At 36.6% G+C, this 25,893-nt stretch overlaps 2 protein-coding genes across 5 annotated transcripts; one reads left to right on the plus strand and one right to left on the minus strand.

The window, feature by feature from the left end:
* Window positions 1-8: 8 nt before the first annotated feature.
* LOC143718265 (dual specificity protein phosphatase 13A-like) lies at window positions 9-6,217 on the minus strand. Of its 2 annotated transcripts, none has more exons than XM_077209289.1 (3): window positions 6,093-6,217; window positions 3,007-3,224; window positions 9-1,600 (listed from the first exon to the last, which is right to left on the minus strand). In XM_077209289.1, exons 1-3 carry the CDS (start codon window positions 6,206-6,208, stop codon window positions 1,407-1,409), a joined length of 528 nt encoding a protein of 175 aa, XP_077065404.1. In that variant the 5' UTR covers window positions 6,209-6,217; the 3' UTR covers window positions 9-1,406. The 2 variants fall into 2 exon arrangements, with proteins under 2 accessions (XP_077065404.1, XP_077065405.1); XM_077209290.1 differs by having other exon boundaries at window positions 803-1,643.
* samd8b (sterile alpha motif domain containing 8b) lies at window positions 6,160-25,791 on the plus strand. 3 transcript variants are annotated; one of them, XM_077209270.1, is made up of 7 exons: window positions 6,160-6,268; window positions 12,519-12,845; window positions 14,213-14,480; window positions 16,812-16,907; window positions 17,717-17,834; window positions 19,250-19,400; window positions 23,339-25,791. In XM_077209270.1, exons 2-7 carry the CDS (start codon window positions 12,530-12,532, stop codon window positions 23,641-23,643), a joined length of 1,254 nt encoding a protein of 417 aa, XP_077065385.1. In that variant the 5' UTR covers window positions 6,160-6,268; window positions 12,519-12,529; the 3' UTR covers window positions 23,644-25,791. The 3 variants fall into 3 exon arrangements, with proteins under 3 accessions (XP_077065385.1, XP_077065384.1, XP_077065386.1); XM_077209269.1 differs by lacking the exon at window positions 6,160-6,268 and adding an exon at window positions 6,650-6,806; XM_077209271.1 differs by lacking the exons at window positions 6,160-6,268; window positions 23,339-25,791 and adding exons at window positions 6,650-6,806; window positions 19,678-19,847.
* The last annotated feature ends 102 nt before the right edge of the window (window positions 25,792-25,893 follow it).

Below are 25,893 nucleotides of genomic sequence, written 5' to 3' on the forward strand. Positions count from 1 at the left end.
TGAGTACATGATGACAGAATTTTTATTGAATTATTATTGAGAGAAGGAGAAGCATAGGATGCTATTCTGATTTGCCAGGTAAAAAAATGAAATGCATTAAAAATGGAATAAAATAAATAAAACTGACAGCTGTGGGCAAATATAACAAAAACACCCCAAAATACAAAACTAAACAAAAAAAATATAATTTAAATGATTTAGGGACCTATTTGTTAGGGACCGTCACCTTTTATTGTTTTTCACAGTAAATTATGCTTACAAAAATATTGTTCACTAAAAGTACTTACTATATAAAATAAATCACTTAATCATCTAAATTACAAATAAATAATTGAATATCTAATTTCAATGTAAATTCTAAAGTAATTTATTAGATTTTACTTGTAAAAAAAGTCAATTTTTTTTACATGCAGATTTTTTAAGTTAAAATATACTTAATGAAGTTAAGTAAAATTAACAAAAGAAAACTGGCCAGTTAAAGTTTGTTGATTAATTTTTACTTTGCAATACACTGTTTCAAGCACATTTTACTCTGACAATATAACACTGAATAAATATTTTTACAGTGTATACTTTACTTAGATTAGCACATCCAGGTAAATAACAGCTAGATGTGTGATTTCAAGTTTGATTTTAAGTAGAAAATAAACTCCAGATGTCACAAAACAGCAAGTTACTAAACCTAACAACAAAAGTAATCATACAGCTGGAAAACAGTGGAGATAAAAAGCAATCTTATTAATTATTAATTCCCCAATGCATGATGGGAATACCAGTATCAGAAAGTTGAGTAGGTTTAACGTTGATATTTTTTACATTTATTTAGCTTTTCGTAAACATTAATAACAATCACAATATGTTCTACAATAAGTGTCAGAAACAAAACCTCCCCTCGTCCTCATTCATAGATGTTATAAGTATAAGTCATACATATTGTACTCCAAGATCTGCGTAAATATATGAATATATACACATATGAGGAAAAATAAAATAAACTAAAGTGAATGAATAAATTACTTGATAATGCATACTAATCATATATACATACATATCGCACGTATATACCCCTATATTTAAAGAAAACTATATATACCTACATAATTATACTTCTATGTGCATTACATACATTTACACACCTCATATACCCATACAAACACATTTATACTTCTATACATGCATGCCCACACATTTAATGTTGATATTTACGTATTAATTTCTACAAACTTACTAATATAGAATATACCTTGTTTTTTAAATTCTTGCCTGGTTTAAAAACGTATTCAGGTAGAAGTTTTTTCCTGCAATATTTCCTTCACCACAGAGTCATTTTTATCAGTGCTGAGAGTTGATAATTCCTCTCTCACATGCATTTAAAGTCACAGACGGATGATGTTTCCAGACCAGCGTCACTTCTTGCAGCGCAGACTCGCATCAAGAGCCCGCAGCTGTCTGAGAAAGCCTCGGTTCGGGAAGATCCAGCGGTGCTGTTTGACTGTTTTAATAGCGTCCAGTAGGGAAAGCCTCTGGTGTATCATGAGATAAGCCAGAACCAGAGAGGCCGAGCGACTCACTCCCACCGCACAGTGAACCAAAACACGTTCTGCAGCAAAGACCAGAGAACTGTGTGTACTTTATATAAAACACTGCAAAAAGATATGATTGCATTGATCATTTAGTTGCATTATGTTACGCATAAAATATGATACAGTAGTCCTTATAGGGTAACGCATAAAACTGCATCATTGCAGAAACTTAATTTTTCAGCTTAAAGGCACCCTATATAAATTTTCGCCACTAGAGGTCGTTCAAAACAAAGGCGTGGCTTGATGACGGCTTGATTTCGCTGAATAATGGGAGTTGTTGTCTTCACCTCTTCAGCCGGTGGAGAATATCATCATAATCATGGATGTTCGGCAAGCCTTTTCAGCTTAAATTGTACCCAGCGTTACTCATCGTAATTGTGTTTTTACTAGTAAGAATTTAATTAGGAGAGCTCTACAATTCAATTCTTACGAGTATCAATTACAATTAGAGAGCTCTACAATTGAATTGTTAGTAAGAATTACAATTAGAGAGCTCTCTAATACAATTATTACTAGTAAAAATGCAATTGCAGAGCTCTTTAATTCAATTACAGAGCTCTGCAATTATACATATCTTTCATTTGTTTTTTTACTAGTAAAAATTCAATTAGAGAGCTCTGTAATTGTAATTTTACTAGTAATAGTTCAATTGTAGAGCTCCGTAATTAAAAATGAATGGAAGTCAATCAATGGAGACATATGACTAGTAAGAATTGAATTGTAGAGCTCTCTAATTGAATTCTTACTAGTAAAAATGCAATTACAACGAGTAACGCTGGGTACAATTTAAGCTAAAACGGCTTGCCATATGGATGACCAGTAACGTATTAAAGATGTATAAACGCTACGAAACCTGTTGGAGTGAAACGAGCCGCTGGAGCGATTGCTAATGATAGCTTGAGAGCACAAGGTTTTATTAAACCGCAGACGGTTCTTCCGGTCATGTGTGTGTGGAAACGCAGCGCTGTTATCATATTAGATACATTAGAGTGTGTTGAAAGTTGTTATAATTTTAGCGATGCGTACGCTCGGCGGCTACTATATGAGACACTTGTTTCAGTGAGCGAGATCGAGATTAAGCACGGTAAATATGAGACTCACTGTAAATTATGAAAACGAGATGTATAAATATGATTAGTTTTCTGTTGATGAATGTAACCAAATAGTTGCTCACCCAATATATTAAAGCCTCTTTGGTATTTCCGTGGTTTCTACAAAATCGAGGGTAACGCGTGTATGATGTCATTGATGGGCGTGTCCTGGTTAAAACTGGTTATTTCTCTGGATTTAAAGATTCTTAGAAACATTTGGGATAATGCAAGTACACAAATCAAACAAAATATATAACATTGTTCTAGTGGTTTTGGGATGTTTTGATACGAATATCTTACATAGTGTGCCTTTAAATAAACACAGGTTTTACCTCCTGGAGAACCGAGAACCTCCTTGATGTAATCAGCGCAGGGGTGAAAATACACCGACAGGTTGAACGATGGCGAATCTTCCGCGCCGACTCCGTAATACTCGACCTTTGACCCGTAGAACTGGTGGCTGCCCTGGCAATGCATCTGTCCGTGAGCGGCGTTCAGGACTCGAGTGATGCCCGACTTCCACAGACTGAACCGATCATTGGCCACAGACCTGGAGATCGTAAACACACAGATGTTAAGATGTCAGACGGGCCCTGAGAGAACACAGACCTCTGGGTAAATCCATGATGCACGTAAAATCTAACTCAACTAGTAGTTGAACTGACTTGGAGACGTTCATTTGGTGTGTGATTGCGGAAAAGGAGAAATTATTGTTCGACATTCACCTTCTACATTTTATGGCAAAATCAGCTAGGCAACATTTAGTAGTTCATACTACTAAAGTAGTTCATACTTAAAGTAACACTATGTAGTTTTTCAACCTTCATAATATATTTCCAAGACCCTTGAGATGGTACATCGACTTACAATAGGTTGAATGACACGTCCGCCGTAGCCTGACGTGGTCTGTATCGCTTTTACTGGCGCTATGTAACTTCGGGTTTCGTAACCGGAGCACAAAAAGAACTTCAAAATTCGACTGCTTTACGGCATACATAGTTTTTCTTCGTTTGTGATGTCTTTCATAAAATCATGCATCATACTTTACCTTGTCTGTGGCCATTGTTGAGTCCAAAGCCGGTGCTGGATAAACAGCGAGCGTGAGCGTGCGACAGCTGCGCTAGGCTAAATTATTTACGACAGCGGTAATGGACAATTCCGCTTCCAACCTGTAGGGCGACCGCAGAGGAAAAGTCACTTGGTGTTGCTTTAATACTTCTGAAAATGAGATTTCCTCTTATAATTATGCACTGTACAAAAAAATTGACCTAACTTAAGGCAACCCATCACATTCAACTGAAAATTCGCTCAGATTAAAGTCAACTTATATATTATTATATATTATTACAATACTTTTGTTCATCTAATGAAGGCTCAATTCTTGCGCCACTCCTATTCAACCTGTACATGCTCCCAATGAGCCAAATAATGAGAAAGAACCAAATCGCTTACCATAGCTATGCAGACGACACACAGCTCTACTTAGCCCTATCGCCTAACGATTACAGCCCCATTGACTCCCTTTGCCAATGCATTGATGAAGTAAACAATTGGATTTGCCAAAACTTTCTTCAGTTAAACAAAGACAAAACTGAAGTCATTGCATTTGGAAACAAAGATGAAGTTCTCAAGGTGAACGCATACCTTCAGTCTAGGGGTCAAACAACTAAAAATCAAGTCAGGAATCTGGGTGTGTCTCTAGAGTCAGACCTTAGTTTCAGTAGTCATGTCAAAGCAATAACTAAATCAGCATACTATCACCTGAAAAATATTGCAAGAATCAGATGCTTTGTTTCCAGTCAAGACTTAGAGAAACGTGTGCATGCTTTCATCACCAGTATGGTGGATTATTGTAATGGACTCCTCACTGGCCTTCCCAAAAACACCATAAGACAGTTGCAGCTCATACAGAACATATGAACACATCACACCAGTCCTCATGTCTTTACACTGGCTCCCAGTTACATATAGGATTGATTGTAAAGTATTATTACTGGTGTATAAATCATTCATGGTGAGTCTGCTTTTAGCTTTTATACTGGAACAGCTTCCAGAAGAGATCGGATGTGCTCCTACAGTCACAGTCACATCCAGACTCAAAACACATCTGTTTAGCTGTGCATTTACTGAATGAGCACTGTGCCACTGCTCGTCCGACTGTTTGTGCTGTATTTTATTTTAAATTCAGAACTGTTTTAATTATTCTGATTTCTTTTGATTATTTTAATGTCTTCTATGTAAAGCACTTTGAATTACCACTGTGTATGAAATGTGCTATATAAATAAACTTGCCTTGCCTAATAACAGGTAGTCTTTTGAACTTAAAAATTCTTGACAAGGCAAGTAAAGATTGTTTAGCAATGCAGAGGACAAACCGTTCTTTCATTCTGTTGATATGAACATTATTAGCCTCTTAAAACAAGAGGTAAACGTTTGATCCATGATAGGCAAATTAATTGCATATAAAAGTCGCAGTGAGATGCACTTATATCAACACAGCTAACATCTCAAACATAGTGATGATCAACATGTTAATTCAGTACAAATATGAACTCTGAACCATATGGCAGCTAAATAACAGTGACATAAACTTAGCCAGTAAATCAAAAGGAATGATAATGTTTTTATTGATAGTTACAACAGAAGACATGCTGGGAACTGCCACAACATTATTCAATCATTAAAATGTATTATATATATATATATATATATTTTACATTTGTAAGAAGAACATATTGCAAGTTGGATTTTTTTACAGTGTGGCTATTGTGGTCAAAAATGCTTTTTTTTATTTTTACGATTTTTGCCCATTATATGATTTTTAGCCACTACTGTATATGTGGATTGGATTTCGTGCAAAACTTGTCTATTATGACCAAAAATTCTCACTGAGATACAAAAACACACAATATATAGTATTATATTGTATATCAAATTTGTTTTTATTTTTTGTATTTTTCATTTTAGTTAATTTCGTGTGTGTTTTTGTCATTTTTATTAGTTATTGTTTTTTAATATGTCTACATAGTTTATATAAAATGTATTTCAGTTTTAGTTATTTTAGTACATAATTGCCTGGTTTCACAGACAAGGCTTAGATTAAGCCAGGATTAGGCCTTAGTTCAATAAAGACATTTAAGTAGCTTTTATAAACATGTCTTAGAAAAAAAAACATAACTGATGTGAATCTTGAGACCAAACAACGGCACTCTCATATTTTAAGACAAGCTGCTTTAAGTTAAAACAGCTCAAACATACATTTTAGTCTGAGGCTAGCTTAAGCCTGGTCTGTGAATCCAGGGGCAATTTAGACTAAATGGAAACGAGTAATGTTGGTTTGGCTTTCTTTATTTCGTTTAAAGTAATGAAAGTGTTGTTAGTTTTATGTTCAGTTAACTATAACAATCCTGTGACTCACATATCACCCAGGAAAAGGTTAGGCCAGACTTCATCCGCATGATTTCCACTCCTCTTTCCTCCAAACAGGACTTTCTCCAGTTCCCTAATGGAGGGGGTTTCACAGATATCATCCATTAGACAGACTCATCGTGGATATGTGTGTTATATGAGCACGACTACACCTGTGTCTCTCTGGTAAGATGTGCATGTCATATCTGCTGCTGTCCAATATGAGTTCATCTGAAGTGACAGGAGCAGGTGCAGCTGCTAATCTAAAACTGAACCAGACTCTCTACCTAGCAACCATTTCAGGCAATGCTTTAGTGTCCACCTAGCAGCTGAATAGCAACATCTACACCTTGGCAGTATGACAGTGAGTTTTGCATGTACCAAACATATCAGGAAAACGACGGGGTGCTTTAAATAAACGAATAAATACAGGTAATTAAATTCATTAAAATCAAAGGGTTTCAGCTGACTAAATGTTGTGAGGGTCACATTAGAAAACTGCAGGATGGTGTAATTCCACATGTTGGCCAGAAGATGTCGCTGTGTGTGACAGCGGAAGTGACCTCATCTGCAGTATTTACACACACACGAAACACACATCCACTGCTGTCAGAGTGACTGCACCTCCAGCTGGGTCACGGCGCAATGATTTACCACAGATGTCCCGAAAGAGCGACATTTAGGAGATGAATCTCAATTCGCAGTGAATAATCTGATGTTTAACGTAAGTGAAGCGCGTAGGCTAAGCGCTAGCATGCTAACACACTCACATGCATCTGAAATATCCTCCTAATACTGTCATGATGTATTGTAATAGGCGTATGAACCCATTTTCAGGTTTATACTTTATTTCATTCTCAATTTATCATTGCTGTGATAGGTTTATGGGTGGGGATAAGAAATGCTATTCAAGACATTATTTGCATATTTTAAGTGTCGCACTGCATGTTTGTGTCATTTGCTGATGTTTAAGATTGATGTTATATGCCTCGTTTACCTCAGACAGGTACTCGGTGGGCAGCTCACTAGGTTTTGTGTCACAGTCAGTGTTATCCTGACAGGTCCAAAGGGTGGGATTGTGACGTTAAGTTACCTGTTTGGCAGGTACCGGGTCATTTTCCTTATCAACAAGCTTCTCTGTGTCACGTATTGATTAAAGTCCTTAGTGTGACGAGCTGAAAGACTTAATTATACCTGAGGTACTTTAATAACAGACTCGTATTACTTCACTCTTGTTTTCTGATAATACGGTATTATTTCTCTCTGCTGCTGAGGGGCGTGGTTAGCGAATTGGGCGCGGTTAGTACAGGGGCGTGGCATCATGTGGGTGTGGCTTGGATTGACTTTGATGGGCGTGGCCACCACTGTGATGTTTTTGAAGAAATAGTCGATGTGGAAAAAAACATATTTTAAAAATTAACAAATTTTCCTTTGATGATTAGTTGAGTAATCAGTCCTAAATAAAAAAGTGTGTTTTATAATTAGACTGGGATTTCTATGTAGAAAAGTTCTACTTTAAATAGAACTTTAAAGGCCCCCTGTGGTCAATAATTGTATCCCTTAAAACTCATCTTTAATCATCAAAATTACATATGTAAACGTTATTTTTTCAAACCGTGTTTTTGAGACTCTTGTTCACTGCAGTTTTAAGGAGAACATACTCAGCAACGGTGTTGACTTATGATTTACACATGGTTTGTTAAAGCATATTAAAACACCACATAGACATATAAACAACATTAACATCTTGATTTTCAACACAAGGAGACTTTAAGGGAACTTTCAAGGGGTTTATTTCACAGCTAAAGCACAGCAAGATATTTTAAGCACTGCTTCAAGCATTATATATATATAAAAAGAGACTAAAAATACCAAAAAAGTTGCCCAAATGGCTTGTGCACTTTACAAGTCTTCTGAAGCCTTACATGTCATGAACACAAATTATATGAATTACTAGCAATTTTTCCAAGTTCCTCTCCAGTTGTGAGTATAAAGAAATAGTAGCCTATATATTTTTTTCTGATGGCATTGAAGAAAGAATTGTTCGTTATCAGCAACTTCAGCTGTTCCAGCATGCAAAACAAAATTTATTTGATTGATAAAATAACACAAGAGTGGCAATTGCAATAGTGCAGCTTTCTTTTTTATTCAGTGAAGGTCATCTTCTGATATTTTGTTTAGTATTTATTCGCTTAAGTTAGAATATACAAAGTAAAGCGTGATGCAGACATGCACATCAGATGTGATTTTCACACGCATCTTTCTGTTCATCTCGTCACGGAGTTGCTTTACTTCTGTCTTCTGTGTGAAGTCACTGTCATAAGACTATAGACCAACAATCTGCTGTTTTACTGATGTGTCAGTAGATCTACTGCTGTTTTAATCAGGAAAAGAGGATGTTTCTACACATCAGCCTGACGCCAGCACACACACACACACACACACACACACGTCTCTGAGCGAGTGAGACCTTTGAGCAAAAAGAGCATGTTTCTCTTCCTGTGGTGTGTTAAACGGTTATGTTGGGTGTAAAGTGTAAGTTTTTGTAAGTCTGGGTGTGTTTCTCAGCTGTTGCTTCAGAGGAGAATTAACGCAGTCGTCCCGAGGGAAAAGACGGACTCGCAAAGTGTTTTCTGTGAGCTAATCAACCGAGATTCGGGAACAGAACAAGATGTTTTTAAACATACTTCTCTAGGCCAGTGGTTCTTGACCTTTTTGACTCCTGTTGTCCACAAATATTTGAAGACCCGCCACTTCTAGTTTCTGTACATTATGTTTCATGATTACAGAAGTTTTCAGAGCTGGCTCTTTTTTTTTTTTTTTTTTTTTTTTTTTTTTGCAAAACTTTTCAAAAAAAATTCTAGTCATTTGTTTTTTAATCACGATTTTCTACCTGATAAAAATTTTAGATCTTGTGGCTTAACTACAAGAAATTACTTTATTATTATTATTTATTTCATTCATTTGATTAATTCCAGGTGTAGAAATCTTGCTTTTAAAATTAAACAAACTCATGTATCCAGATTTTTACTAAAAACTATCCTGAACTTAACAGAAAAAATAAATATTGAGTGGGTGAATTAAAAAAAAACTTATTTTAATGCTTGTTTTGTCTTATTGTAATTTTTTTACCTTTATAATTACCCCATGGTTGAGAATCACTGATTTTAAAGTGCTGAAATTAAGTTTTGGTAAAGTTTTTTTCCTTTTCAATACCTATAAGTAAGTAATTGACCTATAAATTGTGAACGTAAAGTCTGATCTTTATGTAACTAATCATTTATGTTTCTCATAACTTACCTCAGGCTGCATTGTAACGCTGCCCTAATTAGGACTATGATCAGAGATTGCGTATGTGGACGTGTTCACAACAAACAAAATGAATGAAATTGCTTGAATAAAGGTTTGTTTTTTAGCCGAAAAAGTTTCGGAGATCAAGCCAGTAAAATGATCCGATCTTCCCATCGCTAATAAACAGCAGGAACATGAAGAAATCTTGCGAAATGAAATCAGTTTTCAACGCTAGCAGGGGCAATAACTCATAGTTCAAGAAGTGTGTTGCAATCTGTTATCAGAACAACTATATGCACAGCATCAGTGGAATCTGTTCTTTAACATTAGGCAATTTTCATTGATTTCACCACATTTCCACAGAAACTGGCAGTTGTGTCTGCATTTTCTGATTTGATTCTCACCTTGTGCTTTTAAGGCAGTTTTCCGCATCGAGTCGTCTCTGGACAAACAGAAACTGCTTACTCAGACTGGTCTTAATGAACGCGCTGGTTACAGGCCAGATACTCAACGCTCAGGCCAAGAGGCACAGCTGGGATTCAGTTCTCTGTGCTGTGAATGTGCCCAGTTTTACCAGAGTATCGGCATATGTGCTGGGTTTACGTCTGGATGTGATGTGTAGCTCCATAAAGAAGCAGGTGGAGCAAAGAAGAAAAATAGTTCATTGTCCTCCTGCCTTCAAATGTGACCCTGGACCTACAAATCCAGTCATAAGTCGCACGGGTATATTTGTGGCAATAGCCAACAATACATTGTAGGGGTCAAAATAATCGATTTTTCTTTTATGCCAAAAATCATTAGGAAATTAAAGGGATAGTTCACCCAAAAATGATAATTCTGTCAGTAATTACTCTCCCTCATGTTGTTTCAACCCCGTAAGACCTTCGTTCAACTTCGGGACACGGATTAATATATATTTGATTAAATCTGAGAGCTGGATCACTCCTCCATAGGCTTCTAAGGGATTGAAACTTGTTCCCCGAAAATTTATTAAAGACATCGTTAAAATAGTCCAAGTGACTACAGTGGCTCAATCTTAAGTTTTCTCAGGCGACGAGAATACTGTTTGTGCGCAAAAACAAACAAAAATAACGACTTTATTTCAACTATTCATTTCCTTCTCTGTGGGCCTCGAGTCAGTTCACTAGTGTAACAGCGCAGCGCTTCTGTGTTGTACGTCACACGTAGGCTCACTATTGGCCGACGCTGGTCATGTGTGTGATGTGTGTGACGTACAACACAGAAGCGCTGCACTGTTACACTAGTGAACTGACTCGAGGCCCACAGAGAAGGAAATGAATAGTTGAAATAAAGTCGTTATTTTTGTTTGTTTTTGCGCACAAAAAGTATTCTCGTCGCTTGATAAACTTAAGATTGAGCCACTGTAGTCACTTGGACTATTTTAACGATGTCTTTAACCCTCTGGGGACGGACTAGCCGGTACCGCCCAAAATGGCATACTTTTACAAATGTGTAATTATCTTAAAAACTATTAATGATAGAGAGGTGCGGCCTTTTATGCCGTCTTCCTCAGATTCCGCTGAAAACAATGATAACAAACTTACCAGGCTTGTATACACACTTCCTTGTTGCGCAATACCAATACGTCAAAGGCCAATGAAATCGATGTTGTTTGGCAGATTCATGAGCAACAACCAATGGAAAAATTGCCGATGGAGGAATATTTTTCTTACCCAATCAGAGGAAGGTTACCATGACGTATTCTAGCAAATCGGAGGACTCTGTAGCCTTGCAAGGAGTGGTACTATATACTCTTACGCAAACAGCGTTGAGTGGCAGAGACAACAGAAAGCAAACGGACGCGTGGTGTGTCAGTATATTAGATCAGTGCAGCTCTTAAAGGGACAGTAGCCGAATATTCCTGCCGTCTGTGTTTTTACTGTTAATTAAACAAAGGACGAAGACAAACAATCACTCACTGCTTTTGTCTGAACTTTTGTAACAAACAAGGCTTTACGGAGCGAGAGCGCACAGAGATATGAGAGAGAGACAGAACAATTATAATATATATATATATATATATATACACACACACATTCAATTATAGCATTATTTACTGTTTTAGCACTTTTATGATGGCTAGCAGTAAACGATTTACGGTGGAACAAGCTCTGGAAGAATTACTGGAGAATGACAAGGAGAAAGTATTGCTTAGATAATTCTAAGCATTCCTAAGAAAAACGCCTGGGACTATTTGTAAATAAAGTTACATTTTTCATTGTTCTTTACACATTTTATATAACAATTACACATGTCTGTCAAGCAAAGGCTTTGACAAATATATTTTTTGTTCAAAAACTGTTCACTATTGTTGTGTGATGTGTGATTTTCAGAAATAAATGCCAAAAATCGAATTTCCGTTTTTGAAAATCTCTAGTTTATTGTACATTTTCACTCATACTTCCTTTATAAACATATTACATGCGTCCTTATGTTAGCTTAGGGTCTTCTGAATCCATAGATGCCAAACACATAGTGTTTCATCTCCATTGCATATAGTTTATAAGCCCAAATGTAAAAATAGAGAAAACGGACCAAAATGAGCTTAGTCCGCAGAGGGTTAATAACTTTTCGGGGAACAAGTTTCAATCCCTTAGAAGCCTATGGAGGAGTGATCCAGCTCTCAGATTTCATCACAAATATCTTAATGTGTGTTCCGAAGATGAACGAAGGTCTTACGGGGTTGAACAACATGAGGGAGAGTAAATACTGACAGAATTATCATTTTTGTGTGAACTATCCCTTTAAGTAAAGATCCATGAAGATATTTTGTAAATTTCCTACCGTAAATGTATTAAAAAATATTTTGTGAGTGGATGCAACACAATCGCGAACATAAATGGACAACTTTAGAGGTGATTTTCTCAATGTCTGAATTTTTTTTTTTTTTTGCGTGCAAATAGCCGTATATCCAAATATTGCCCTATCCTAACAAACCAGACATCAATGGAAAGCTTATTTATTTAGCTTTCAGATTTTTTTTTATAAATCTCAATTTCAAAAAATTGAGCCTTGTGACTGATTTTGTGGTCCAGGGTCAAAAATGTGTTTTGTTATTGACTTTTATTTTTTCTCCTTGTTGCTGACATGGCTTTCAAAACAGTTGTTTCTGTGTTCTGTCCAGTGTCGGTGAGAATGCGTGAGCGAGAGATGGCCGGTAACGGTGGGCAGATGAGCGTTCGGCACTGGACGCCGAAGCACGTGGGCCGCTGGCTGCGTGAAGAGGGTTTCTGCGATTACGTGGACCTGCTGTGCAACAAACACCGGCTGGACGGGACCAGCCTGATGAGCCTGAGCGAGTACGACCTGCGCTCTCCTCCGCTGGAGCTCAAGGTCCTGGGAGACATTAAACGGCTGATGCTTTCTATCCGGAAGCTTCAGAAGCAAAACGCTGACGTGTTGGAGGAGCTCGGCCTGTCGTACGACGGACACTCGCCTCAGAACAGTGCAGGTGCTGCTTCTGATGATGATCCTGGCTAGATTTGAGCGATGTGTGTGTTTTTTGTAGATGTTGTTCAGGCAGAGTAACGGTTGTGTAATGGAGACGTGTTTAGCTACATTAGAGGTGGGCTTTCAAAGGTCTTACTACACAAACAGCTAAAGTAAAGCACAATCATTTACAGGGTGGGTCCTTAAAAAGTCTTAAAATATCTTTAAGTTTTCGTAATAAAAGGCCTTAAGTATTAAAATGTCTTAAATTCAGATTCAATGCGTCTTAAATATTTCTGGTCACATTACCGCTAAAATGTCCGTCAAATAACCAGTGAAACATCGAAGCGCGAGAATGATTCTGATTTAAATACATAAACAGCGATTGATAATGATAATGTATTTCCGGTAGCGTTGTTTAGACTCACGCTCTCTGTCGCTGTGAGAAATGTTATAGTGAGAAATAAAAAAACAAGTGAGCATAACAGCACAAATAAACTCACAGAAGTAACATACTACGGTAAAAATCCAAAATGTCGCGTTTTTTTATTTATAACATATGATATAATTAAGTAACATAACATGACGGGAGCTATTTTGCTGAATAATCTCACAATTGCAAGTGTTATATTGATTTTAGCTCAATAAACAAGTAGTAAATATTAAATTACTTCAATTACTTAGGTTAAACATTAAATATTACATATACGTATGTAATATAATGTGTATTTCCATCACAGGTTTGGTCTTAAATTTCATTCAAAGTGGCATTAAAAAGGTCTTTAAAAGTCTTAAATTTAACTTTTTTATATCTATAGACGCCCTGATTTAAAGTCCCCATGTAGTCAATAATTTTATCCCTTAAACTCATATTTTATCACTAAAAAAAAAAAAGAAGACATATTTAAGCGTTTTTTTCCTTGGGGAAAAAAATTCTTCATGCCTTAAAATATAACTCAACACCCTTGCCTCATTTAGTATACGCGGTCCTATAAATATGCAAATGAGCCCCGCCTCCACTCACTCCGAGATCCACTCTTTGACGATCCCACGCTGACCTGATTGGTTACAAGGTAGTTTGTGACATCATAAATAGGGATGGGCTAGAGCGATCGAGTGATCGAGTACTTAATCATGAAAATGATGATCGCCCTGACTTTAATAAATATATTTCTCTTTTTTTTTCCTGATTGGTTAATGTGGCATTTGCAGTGGTTTCTGAGGTCTGATTTGTTAACGTTAGACAGCATGCCTAAAAATGAAACCAAAAAATGAGCATAAATATAGGCCTGTTTCTGATTTTTAAATACTGCGTTTACTATTTACCTATTTAAAACATGGCAAGTAAAGTCTGATACAGGTATAGTTTGTGTATTTGGTGTTGTTCAGGTGGAGCGGACTGGTTGTGCAACGGTGAATCTTCGCGGGATTGCGATGCCGTTCAGGACACGTTGAACGGCGACCAGTATCACCAGTACAACAACGGCAAATACAAGCAGCAGCCGCGGAGACTGGACCCGGAGTGCTGGAAGACCATCCTCAGCTCCGTCTACGTGGTCTTCGTCTTCGGCTTCACGTCGTTTGTCATGGTGATCGTCCACGAGCGAGTGCCGGACATGAGAATGTACCCGCCGCTACCCGACATCTTCCTGGACAGGTGCGTGTGTGCTGATGTGGAGCCTGTGGTTTAATGCCTCAGTTTTAGTTAGTTATTAGTAATTTAATAGACTTGTGTCTATGGTGACAAACACATTGTTTAACTCCTGCCATCAGTCAGTCGATAATCAATCATTCGATAAGCGTTCGTCTCTTCTGCTCATCAAGGCTGCATTTATTTGATCAAAAATACAGTAAAATCAGTAATATTGTGAAATATTATTACTATTTAAAATAAGGGCTTTTTATGTAAATGTATAGTAAACTGTAATTTATTACAGTTGATCAAAGCTGAATTTTCAGTATCATTGCTCTAGTTTTCAGTGTCACATGATCCTTCAGAATTCATCCTAATATGCTTATTTGCTGCTCAAGAAACATTATTAATAATGTTGAAAACAGCTTCGCTGCTTAATATTTTTTTAGGAAACCATGATAGATTTTTTTCCCAGGATACTTGAAAGAATTTTAAAGTTGCATAAAACCAGCCAATTACATTGTAGTAATGGATTTAAGCTAGCATTTCTATTTTTATTTATTTATTGTCAACAATGTGCATCAGATGGACGTATGAACCATTTAAAGACATTTCTACTGCAAAGCATGTTCTAAAATGTAGGCAATTTAATTATCCCTAGATTGTAAGGCAAGCAATTTTGAATCTCTAAATGCACTGCAAAAAACATGATTTGCCAGCTTGAAATAATAAAAATGCACTTGGTTTTGATAATTTAATAAAACCTAATATGCATAAGAAAACATGCATAAGTTTCAGAGCTGCGTTTCCCAAAATCATTGGGTTCAGTGTCCTCTATGATCAACTGATGCCCACGATGCTTCTGGGAAAGTTCTGCTTTAGAAGCTGCTGTAACTATATGTAAATCTTGCATAAAATATTTTGAATCTGCTTGATGACAGAGGCTGTTCCTCTAATACTGTGATTCCCAAACTGCAGGGGGTTCGTGATTTGATGAAAAGCTAATCTTTATTAAGGTGTCCTTCGGCCCAAATGGACCCGAAACATTTAAATATTTATTTCTTAAAAATCATAGCTTCATCGGAATGGTCTGAAATTTGGTCAGGGTTTTGGTACTTGGTATATGAACACCCAAAAAAATTGGGGACAGGTATTGAATAATCAAAGTGGTTGTAAAAAAAATTGTCACACTCAGGACCTTCGGGTCCAAATGGACCCGGCATAGGAAATGAATGGGAAATTGGCAAAAATGTGAAAATACCGAGTTTTTTTGTGCGTACAATCTACAAATCAGCCACGATCCAGAAAAAAGCACACAACAGTGAAGGGGTGAATCTATAAAACATCAAGAGTGCAAAACAGACACATCCACACACACACACACACACACACACACACACACACACACACACACAAACACACTTTTATACATAAACAAACTAAAAAAAATCAGATTTCATGTGTTTTGCATTTTTAAAATGCTCAGTTTGTCCACCAGATGGCATCCATCTCATTTCAAAAATTGCTTTCATGAGGTCTAGGCTTGACTCTAAAATGAAATACAGCTTCTTTTTTTTTTAATAATTTTCTATTATATTCAATGGGGGGGAAATTGGGGGAAAATGGGTCATATTTATTGCATAAATATTAATTATAAATCATAAAATGATCTCAAAATACCAAAAAAGAAAAGAAAAAATATTATTAAAAAACAAGTAAAAAAAAAAATGATGATTTTCTTTTAATAAATATGAATCCCACCCCTCCGGCCCATTTGGACCCGAAGGTCCTGAGTGTGACCCTGAAACGAAGGACCCCAGAGGGTTAAATCATACAAATGTAAAATTAACTTTACCTGCATTTCATTAAAGCAATAAACCCCCAAAAAATGTGAATTTAAAACAGCTAAGGGTCGTTATAAGGCACGACGTTTCATAAATAACCATTAATGTCATCAGAGAACCGTTTTCAGCTACAATTGCATCAAAGTCATCTTTTTAAGCTAATTCAGGGCAAATACATTAATGTTGAGACTAAGAAATATCAAGTTGTTGAACTGAGATCCTGTGACCTGTGAACCTGTGATAAACTCATATGATGTTTGATTTTTTCCCACTTGCTGATGATTGAGGTTTATGGTAGCAAAAATAAACATAACAGCTCTTATTTTGAGTTGTGCCCATTAGACTGAGGTTTGTGGTTTCCTGTTGATGATAATTTTCACCATCATGCTAAAATACACCACAGGAGATGGTTAGGGGACACAGCTGAACATGGGCATGAAGACACAAAACCGCATCTGTTTGGAAGAGGATTTGTTTTTTGACCTTTCGCCTGGTTCTCTTCTCCCTACAGTGTACCCAGAATCCCCTGGGCTTTTGCGATGGCTGAGGCCTGTGGCGTGATCCTCTGCTCTATTTGGTTGCTAGTTCTTCTGCTTCATAAACACAGGTAACACACATATGCACGCACACACGACAGGTAATCCATAATGAATAATCCACATGTTGCATATCATTTTTGCATAAATACTTTCTTGTAATCCAGGTTAAAATGCACACAGACAACGCTAGCTGTGTATATGCTAGTGATGGGCGTTTTCGAAAACCTTCGCGAATCATTTGTTTCTGCCAAATTCACTTGATTTCAGTAAACGAGGCTTTGTTTTCTTATAACATGTGAACCCATGAACCAGGGTCTATATGGTTTAAGTTTAATAAATGTGTAGATATTTAATGACACAAATTTGTATAATAAAAAGAAGATGGTGGTCTCTTGTTGGGCTAATTAACCTGAACAATTGAATAAAATGCATATTATAAAGACACTTCATAGTTAATGGTATTAAATGATTTGGTGATTACATTTAATATATTACACTTTCAATAAAACTTTTAAAAAAAGGTGTTTTTAGGCACTGTTCTGACCATTGGTTTATTCGATGTTTCGAAAATCTTAATTTCTCCCATCACTAGTGTACGCTGTATGATTTTATTTACGTCTTTAGACCATTGTCAGTCATCGTAAAATAATTTTACTTTCAAGTATGTGGGGTTTAGGGTCCAAATAAAGTCATTTTAGAGTTGGAACAAGTCGTTATATTTCGCTACATTTTCTCCTGTAGAATAATATGCACACAGGAATTATATACAATAAACATTGTGTTTTGAGAAAGTCAGTTTTAGAGACATGAGCTCATTACTCTTGAATCATGAGCACTTTTATCCCTGACCCACTTTTCACGTGTGTGTTTGTTTCAGGTCGATCCTGTTGAGGCGGTTGTGTAGTCTGATGGGGACGGTGTTTATGCTGCGGTGTGTCACTATGTTTGTGACGTCTCTCTCTGTACCGGGTCAACACCTGCAGTGCACCGGGAAGGTACAGACACTTTATGATTTATTGAATTATTAGCTTTTCATCAGCGCTGAGGTCATGGGTTCAACTCCCAGTGATTGTGTGCATGTAAATGATTAGATGTATGTGTTTCTCGAATGCAACGTAAATCTCTTTGGATAGAAGCACCTAGCAAATGCATAAATGTAAATTGTGACAAGCTCAATGGGGGGAAAATACATCCAAGATGTGAGAAATGTTGATTAAACGTATTTAGTTCATGCAACACCAAAATGCTTAAGTGCTATACAAATAAATGTGAATTGAATTTTCACAATTCATATCGTTTCAAAGCAGCTTTACAGAAAGGCTTGTGTCTACATTACGATTGTAACATGATCTGCTATCAGAGGTGACTGTGATGATATATTTCAGCAATGTACATTTACAAATCATGCAGTTCGCTAAAAATGTATTCATTTAAGGCAGAAACATTGAGCTCATTGAAGTAATCATTACCAGTTGTTTATAATATATGGAAAACTTAGCATTGGTGCATGTGTAGATAAAAAAATACTTTGCAAACTGGAAATATTGACAGTTGCAATTTTTTTGCAACACTGAAATATACAATTTTATATTGCAGAATTTATTTTGCCAGTATTACTTTAGATATAGAATAAAAAATGGTAAGTAATACTGTTTAATACTCCAAATTGATCATTGTGTTTCAGTGAAAAAAAAAAAAAATATATATATATATATATAAATAATTATTTTTGGATTATAAATGTGACACGACACATTTTTTTCCTCAGTTATTATAATTTTTATTCTAATGACATCAAAAATAAGCATTAAACAGCTTAAAACCAAAACAACAATAATTCCCATAATGTTAAAATACTTTACATTTTTCTGATTGTCTGAAACGCTTAATTTTAGTGTCCTTATATATATACATATATACTTACCGTAGTAATAACATAAATTATGCATAATTACATGCAGAACTAACCCTCAACCAAAGCCAAACCCTATAATAAGTACATGTGTAATTACACTAACAAGGGCACCTTAAAATAAAGTGGTTTTTGTTGAATGACCCGGACAAGAAATGTTTTTTCTAGACAAGAAATAAAATAAAAATAGAATATTTGCTGTAATGCTGTTCTTATGCTTATTAGACTATCACACCATTAACTTAGCAATATGTTACCTGCAAACTCTATTGAAAATGAAATAATTTTCCCAAATCTCTGTATTAGTATGGTTCTTTACGTATGTATTTATTCCTCTCTCTCTCTCTCTTTCTGTGTGTGTGTGTGTGTGTGTGTGTGTGTGTGTGTGTGTGTGTGTGTGTGTGTGTGTGTGTGTGTGTGTGTGTGTGTGTGTGTGTGTGTGTGTGTGTGTGTGTGTGTGTGTGTGTGTGTGTGTGTGTGTGTGTGTGTGTGTGTCAGATATACGGGGACATGTGGGCGAAGCTTCAGCGTGCTGTGGCCATATGGAGTGGGTTTGGAATGACCCTCACCGGAGTCCAGACGTGTGGAGATTACATGTTCAGCGGACACACCGTCGTTATCACCATGCTCAATTTCTTCGTTACAGAATGTATGTGTGCACACACACGCAAACAATTAAATGTATTGTTCATTCAATACCAAAAAGTATATATAAAAATAGAATATCACACCATTAACTTAGCAATATGTTACCTGCAAACTCTATTGAAAATGAAATAATTTTCCCAAATCTCTATTAGTATGGTTCTTTCCGTATGCATTTATTCGTGTCTCTCTCTCTCTCACTCTAACACACGTGCACACATTCACTCACTCACTCTCTCACACACACACACACACACTTTGATTCCTGTTTGTTTTTTGAGGAGTAGGCATGTGACGGCATAATATTTTCATATCACTATAATTACTGAAGCTTTTATCACGGAGGATTTGCTTGCTGTCCTCCTAACAGGTTAAACAACTATTGTCATATAATAAAAAGACCTCTGAACATTTAAATACAAGTCAAGTCACCCTTATTTATAAAGCGCTTTATACATATATAAATACAATAGAACAATACACAAAAATGTATAACAAATGTTTCAAACAGATTAAAATGCAAAAGAACTACAAATAATACGTTTTACATTTTAACCGGCTGATAGAAAAATATTCCTACAATGCTTCATTCATACTTCCAAAATATTCAAACTGATTAAAAATACAACCTATAATATTCAACAGGCAGTTTTCAATCCGTTTTATTTCGCTTGGTGAGGATGACTAACAGCAGATGGAGATTATGCTCGGTAATCTACTGCTTTTCCTGCAGTTCCTGGACGTCAACGTTGTATTTACTGTCGGATTTGAACCACTGAATTTGTGGAAGAGAATTTGCAAAGCGAAATAAAATGGACCGAAAACCGCCTGTTGAATATTATAGGTTGTATTTTTAAACAGTTTGAATATTTTGGAAGTGAAATATGAAAGGTGAATATGGATTATTTAATTTGTAATAATGAAAATGTGTTTGAAATGTTTTGAATTAAAATATTCACAGTTTAAATATTCAACCATGTTGAATTTCAGAACATCAAAATGCTAACCCTAAAAATGCAAAACATTAAAATGCAAGCATGGGTTAATGCAATGCATATTTCGTCAAGTAGTGCAATTCAACAGACTTTTTTGTTTCAAAAACATTTGGCATTATTTTACTTCCATAAAAAATTACCCAATCTAACAGAGAAACTTCTATTTGTTAAATATGATTTAAACCAGCTGAGGACAGTTCCCAGGATGCCCACAGAACATTACATTCGGGATAAGTGAATTTTATGATCAACTGTATCAAAAGCCGAGGTTAGGTCTAACAGTATTAGGATCATAGAGTCAGTCGCTAACAGTTTATCATTAGAAACCCGTAATAATGCCGACTTGGTGCTGTGCAGAGGCTTAAAGCCAGACTGGAAAGTTTTAAACATTTTATTTGAGCTAAGAAAAGACTGGAGTTGAATAAGAACCGTTTTCTCCAGTGCTTTTGCAATAAAAGGAAGTGTCGAGATCGGTCGAAAACTATTAAAATCCCGATGATCAAGTGAAGGTTTCTTGAGAAGAGGTGTAACTAGCTTGTTTTAAGCTATCATGGATAGTCCCTGTGCTCAAGCATTTATTCAGAAAAGACATCACACATTTTCCAACCGAATCAAAAATTTGTTTCAAAATATGGGAGAAAGAACATCATGAGAGTCAAGTCAAGTCACCTTCATTTATATAGCGCTTTTAACAATATGGATTGTTTCAAAGCAGCTCTACAGTGATAATAGGACATTAAAGTAACATATTGTTTTGGCTGTACAGCAGCTCTTGAATAAAGTTATAGTCCAGCTAAAGTTAGTTTTGATTGATTCACTTCCGTCGCAACGATCATTAGTTATTAAGTTAGGGGCCGCTAACATGACACCGTTCTAACAGAGAATTATTGTATGCGATCCGGCCGCTCATTTGCATAAAACAGTGCCTGGTGGCTCTGAGAATTTTTTATCGCTTCCGCGTAGCCACGTGAATCGCAATTATCCCGACAACGTTTTATCAGTACAGATGTAAAGGGAAGGAGGCCTTCACAAGGGAGAGACTAGTGGACACTTCAGGACTGCGTTGTCGTCGTGTACAGGCGCAGGTCCTTCATCAGATCCGGATACCGCCTTGATCCGCCGGACTGCGGTAAACCTCGGGATAAACAGAGAGACAAATATTAGCGTAGACGCTTACAAAGTACCGTATTTTCCGCACTATAAGGCGCACTTAAAAGCCTTTAATTTTCGAAAAAAACGACAGTCCGCCTTATAATCCGGAGTGCCTTATATATGGATCAATTGGTTAATTAGATCAATTGGTTAATAACGCTCCGCTTTATTAAATTCGCCCGCGAACTCGCGCTCGTGTCCATCTCATGCCCGCTCTGTCACACGGCCAGTTCAACCTCGTATAAATCAGGTTATGTGTGTAAGTCACGTGCCCGCTCACGAGCGCTCACTCTTACTAACAGACATACGAACAGACACACTGTCCCCGGCGCTGCTCGCTGCTCGAACACAGAATGTTCATAGAGCGTTCACAGTAACCGAGTCGTCTCATTCAAAACAGCCAGCTGTTGCGGTCAGCGAGCTGCTGCACATGAATACTCATATGAGTCAGGCTGCGAATGTAAGTTACGTGCCCGCCCCAGTGCGCTCACGCTTACTAATAAACGCCTCGCCTCCGGCGCCGCGCACTTGCTACATTCCCTTTAGCACATCTAGTGGATGCATAACGCAAACGTCAAATGTTTGACTGCAGTATCTTATCCGCCTTATAATCCGGTGCGCCCTATATACAGTTAATGTTCTAAAATAGGTCATTCATTTAAGGTGCGCCTTATAATCCGGTGCGCCTTATAGTGCGGAAAATACGGTACATCAGGATTTATGGGAAGTGTTCCTGGCTCTGGCTGATCTAAACTATGCAGCCTAACATTGAATTATAGAAGTCTATAATGTGTTATGTGTACGCTAAACCAAAGAGATGTGTTTTTAGTCTAGATTTGAACTGACAGACTGTGTCTGCTTCCCGGACCATGTTAGGAAGATTGTTCCAAAGTTTTGGTGCTAAATAGGAAAAGCAGAATGAAGGTTTCAAATGGTCTATGATTTCTCTGATAGCCCTTTTACCACCAAAAAAGGAACTGGTTCGGAACTGGTGCTGGTTCAAAGTTGGTTCGGAGTTGGTTGAACTTGCGAACCTTCTCAGAACCTGTTTGTTTTTCCACTTCTAGAGCGCCCAGCGAACGACGTCGTTGCGTCACTGTGTACGTCGCCATACGTCTTAGCTAGAAACGCTTGCAAGTACAACATCACTTTGGGATTATCTCTAACTCGTGTACCAAGAAGGCTTTAAAAACAATTGAAATTTGAACTCTTTTAATCTTTTCCTTTGATATGTAATCTTTTCTGATTAGTTATGTACCCCTGTCTTGTGTCTTTTTTTCTTTCCGTTTATTTGTTCTATATTGTGACTGTTTTCTTCTTTGCTTACATAATGTTTTCAATAAAAAAATAAATAAAAAGCTAGAAACGCTTGTGCCAACTTCAAGCATAACAATTACAATGGCGGACTACATCGTGTTTCTGCAAATGTTTCTCCTGGCTTTGCGGTCAGAAAAGATGTTTAGGACACATCTAAACCCGCCCCCAGCCCCCGCCGTAAGCATGACACGGTGGTAAAAGAACGGTTCTAGTCCAGCAAAGAGTTGGTGCCGCTTTGGAACCAGTTTTCCTGGCCGAGAACCGGTTCTTTGGCTGCCGAAACACAAAGAACTGCTTCGCGAGTAGGCACCGGCTCTCAAAATGCTTTGGTGGAAAAGGGGTATGCGATACAGAAGAGAAACTGGGTCAAAGACACTCCATATGGCTGAAGAACAACACAGTTCAGGTGCGACATTAGATGTCGATCACGATCAGAGTGTGTGTTTTGAGATCTCTCTCTCTCTGTGTGTGTTCACAGACACGCCGCGCAGCTGGAACTTCATCCACACGCTGTCGTGGGTCCTGAACCTGTTCGGGATCTTCTTCATTCTGGCGGCTCACGAGCATTACTCCATCGACGTGTTCATCGCGTTCTACATCACCACCAGACTCTTCCTGTACTACCACACACTGGCCAACACACGCGCGTACCAGCAGAGCCGCCGCGCGCGCATCTGGTTCCCCATGTTCTCCTTCTTCGAGTGCAACGTCAACGGACCCGTGCCGAATGAATACTGCTGGCCCTTCACTCGACCCACACTCCTCAAGCGGCTCATACGCTGACCGGACACACGGTTGTACTGTGATTCTTGCGTTGCCATGATGTAGAAGAGGCCAAATCCGACTCGATTAAACCACACATACACACAACACAGCGTTTTCCCCAGTAGATGTCGGGCTTTAAAGGGATTTCTGTGGCCATTGCTGTGGATAACGGCTCATTTTTCCATTATGGGAATTAGAAATCAGTTCATTCTTTTATTTTATGTCAGACACTAAAACTACTAAACTGGAACTGTAGAAGTCTTGCTTTTCCCGCTGACAGGGAAACTAAGGCTCTTAAAATGGTTTGCATTAATTGACAGTCGGCAGTATTCATTTCCCTAGTTTCATAATAGTTGACGCTTGATGATGTAAATTCCTCATTTCTCCTAAAGACATTTCAACATTTAGAGGAGCTGACATGATCAACCTTTGAAGCAATATTGAACATCTTAATGCTCTGTAAAGATCTTTGTGTGAAACCGTATGGTTTTATTTCTACTATGATTGTTGCGTAGGTTTTATTGCCATTTATTGTTGCTATTATCATAGTGCGAATTTTATTTTGGCAGTATTAGTATCTATATAGAATGGCAAAATGAAAATACTGTGTTTAAGACTTAAAATTGTCACCTGTATTTGAGTGAATCTCACAAAATATGGAAAGGTCATATTTCACACACATTTTTTTGTATATATATATATATATATATACACACACTATATATGTTATATAAATAAAAAGAAAATTCATAAAATAAATATATACACACTTTTTTATGCAAAAAAAGTTTGTAAATATACATTTATTTTATGATAATTTTTTGTATTGCTTATTTTTGCATTATGACATTGTTTTACTATTATTTATTTTTATTTTGTACTTTTCAATGGATATTTTAAGGAGGTTTTTAAAAAGTACTGTAATGCAGTTATTTTTATTTTAAACAACATGAAATAAAACCAAGACAACAAACATTGCAAGCGAACACTTTACAATAAGGTTAATTAGTTAACCACCTTAGTTAATATGAACTAAGAATGAACAATACTTCATCATTTATTCATCTTAGTTAATAGTAATTTCAACATTTACTAATATGTTATTAAAATCAAAGGTTGTATTTGTTAACATTAGTTAATGCACTGTGAACTAACATGATCAAACAATCAACAGCTGTATTTTTATTAACAAAGATTAATAAATACTGTAACAAATGTATTATTCGTTGTTAGTTCATGTTAGTTAATAATACATTAACTAATGAACCTTTTTGTATAGTGTTACCAATTGCAATATTTTACAAATCTAATATGTATTATTGTAAAAGTAAAGTATGACCTGGACATGTTCCTTACAGATTTTGTGAGATTCACCCTCGGTTGTGTCGTTGTTACTGTACATTTCCCCCATTTTTAATGAGTATTTTGAAAAGTAAATCTCGCCAACTTTTTCTAACAGCATCATTCCAGTTGCCAATACTACGTGTCTTAGTCTTTATACAAATTTTCATTGATGCTCTGATTTATTTTCAGATTTACTGTTTATGAGGGTATTTGTTACTTTATGAACGTTTACAAAAAAGTATGTAACTGATGGTAAAACAGAAAAATCTCCCTGTGTTCTTCTTATCTCATGTCTTAACGGATGTTTAAATGGAGTGAACCGTGTTTTAACATAATCAGGGCTAGTTTTGATGAGGTTTTCTGTGTTAGGTCATTAGGATTTTAATTTGGTGTATTTATAGATCTCTTCGAACACCGAGGATTGAGTGACCTCGTGTGTTTTGTGGAGATAAAGAATAATACTTTGGTATTATAATGTCATCTTTTTCCAACGTCTCGTGACTTCTTTGCAGTATGTAACACTAAATCGAAAGCATTTAAAAAATTAAGCAAATTACAGAAAACATTGGGGACGAAGAACATTGTTTGCTGCTTTCATTGTCTGTTTTGCCATATATTTAATATATTTCATTTTAAAATGGTTTAAACACTCCGTACGCTGCTTAATAAGAGTATCTGCTCAACATCTGTAGATAATTTCACTGCGAAGTGCTTGAAAATGTGATTCAGCCTCTTATGGACTTTTGTTAAGGCTGAAAAAAGATTCGGGATGGTCTAGATTTGTTTGTCTGCCATCATTAATAAAATTTACAAATTCAGAAACGTGCCCTGTGTGTCCAGTTGTTGTTATATTATCCGAAAATGACTTTTAAGCAGAATATTTGCCGTTATTTTACGTATTTTATGTAATAAATAATTACATTA

Source organism: Siphateles boraxobius, unplaced genomic scaffold (genome assembly GCF_051911475.1).
Source record: "Siphateles boraxobius isolate OS27281-9 unplaced genomic scaffold, OSU_SipBor_1 60, whole genome shotgun sequence".
Classification (NCBI taxonomy): Eukaryota; Metazoa; Chordata; class Actinopteri; order Cypriniformes; family Leuciscidae; genus Siphateles; species Siphateles boraxobius.

Coding starts and splice junctions, on each gene's coding strand:
- LOC143718265 (XM_077209289.1), bottom strand. CDS start 6,208: ATGGATGATATCTGTGAAACCCCCTCCATTAGGGAACTGGAGAAAGTC. Junction 3,225..6,092: donor AACCTTTTCCTGGGTGATAT/GTGAGTCACAGG, acceptor TACGATCTCCAG/GTCTGTGGCCAATGATCGGT. Junction 1,601..3,006: donor GGTTCTCGGTTCTCCAGGAG/GTAAAACCTGTG, acceptor TCTTTGCTGCAG/AACGTGTTTTGGTTCACTGT.
- samd8b (XM_077209270.1), top strand. CDS start 12,530: ATGCGTGAGCGAGAGATGGCCGGTAACGGTGGGCAGATGAGCGTTCGG. Junction 14,481..16,811: donor CCCGACATCTTCCTGGACAG/GTGCGTGTGTGC, acceptor TTCTCCCTACAG/TGTACCCAGAATCCCCTGGG. Junction 16,908..17,716: donor CTTCTGCTTCATAAACACAG/GTAACACACATA, acceptor TGTTTGTTTCAG/GTCGATCCTGTTGAGGCGGT.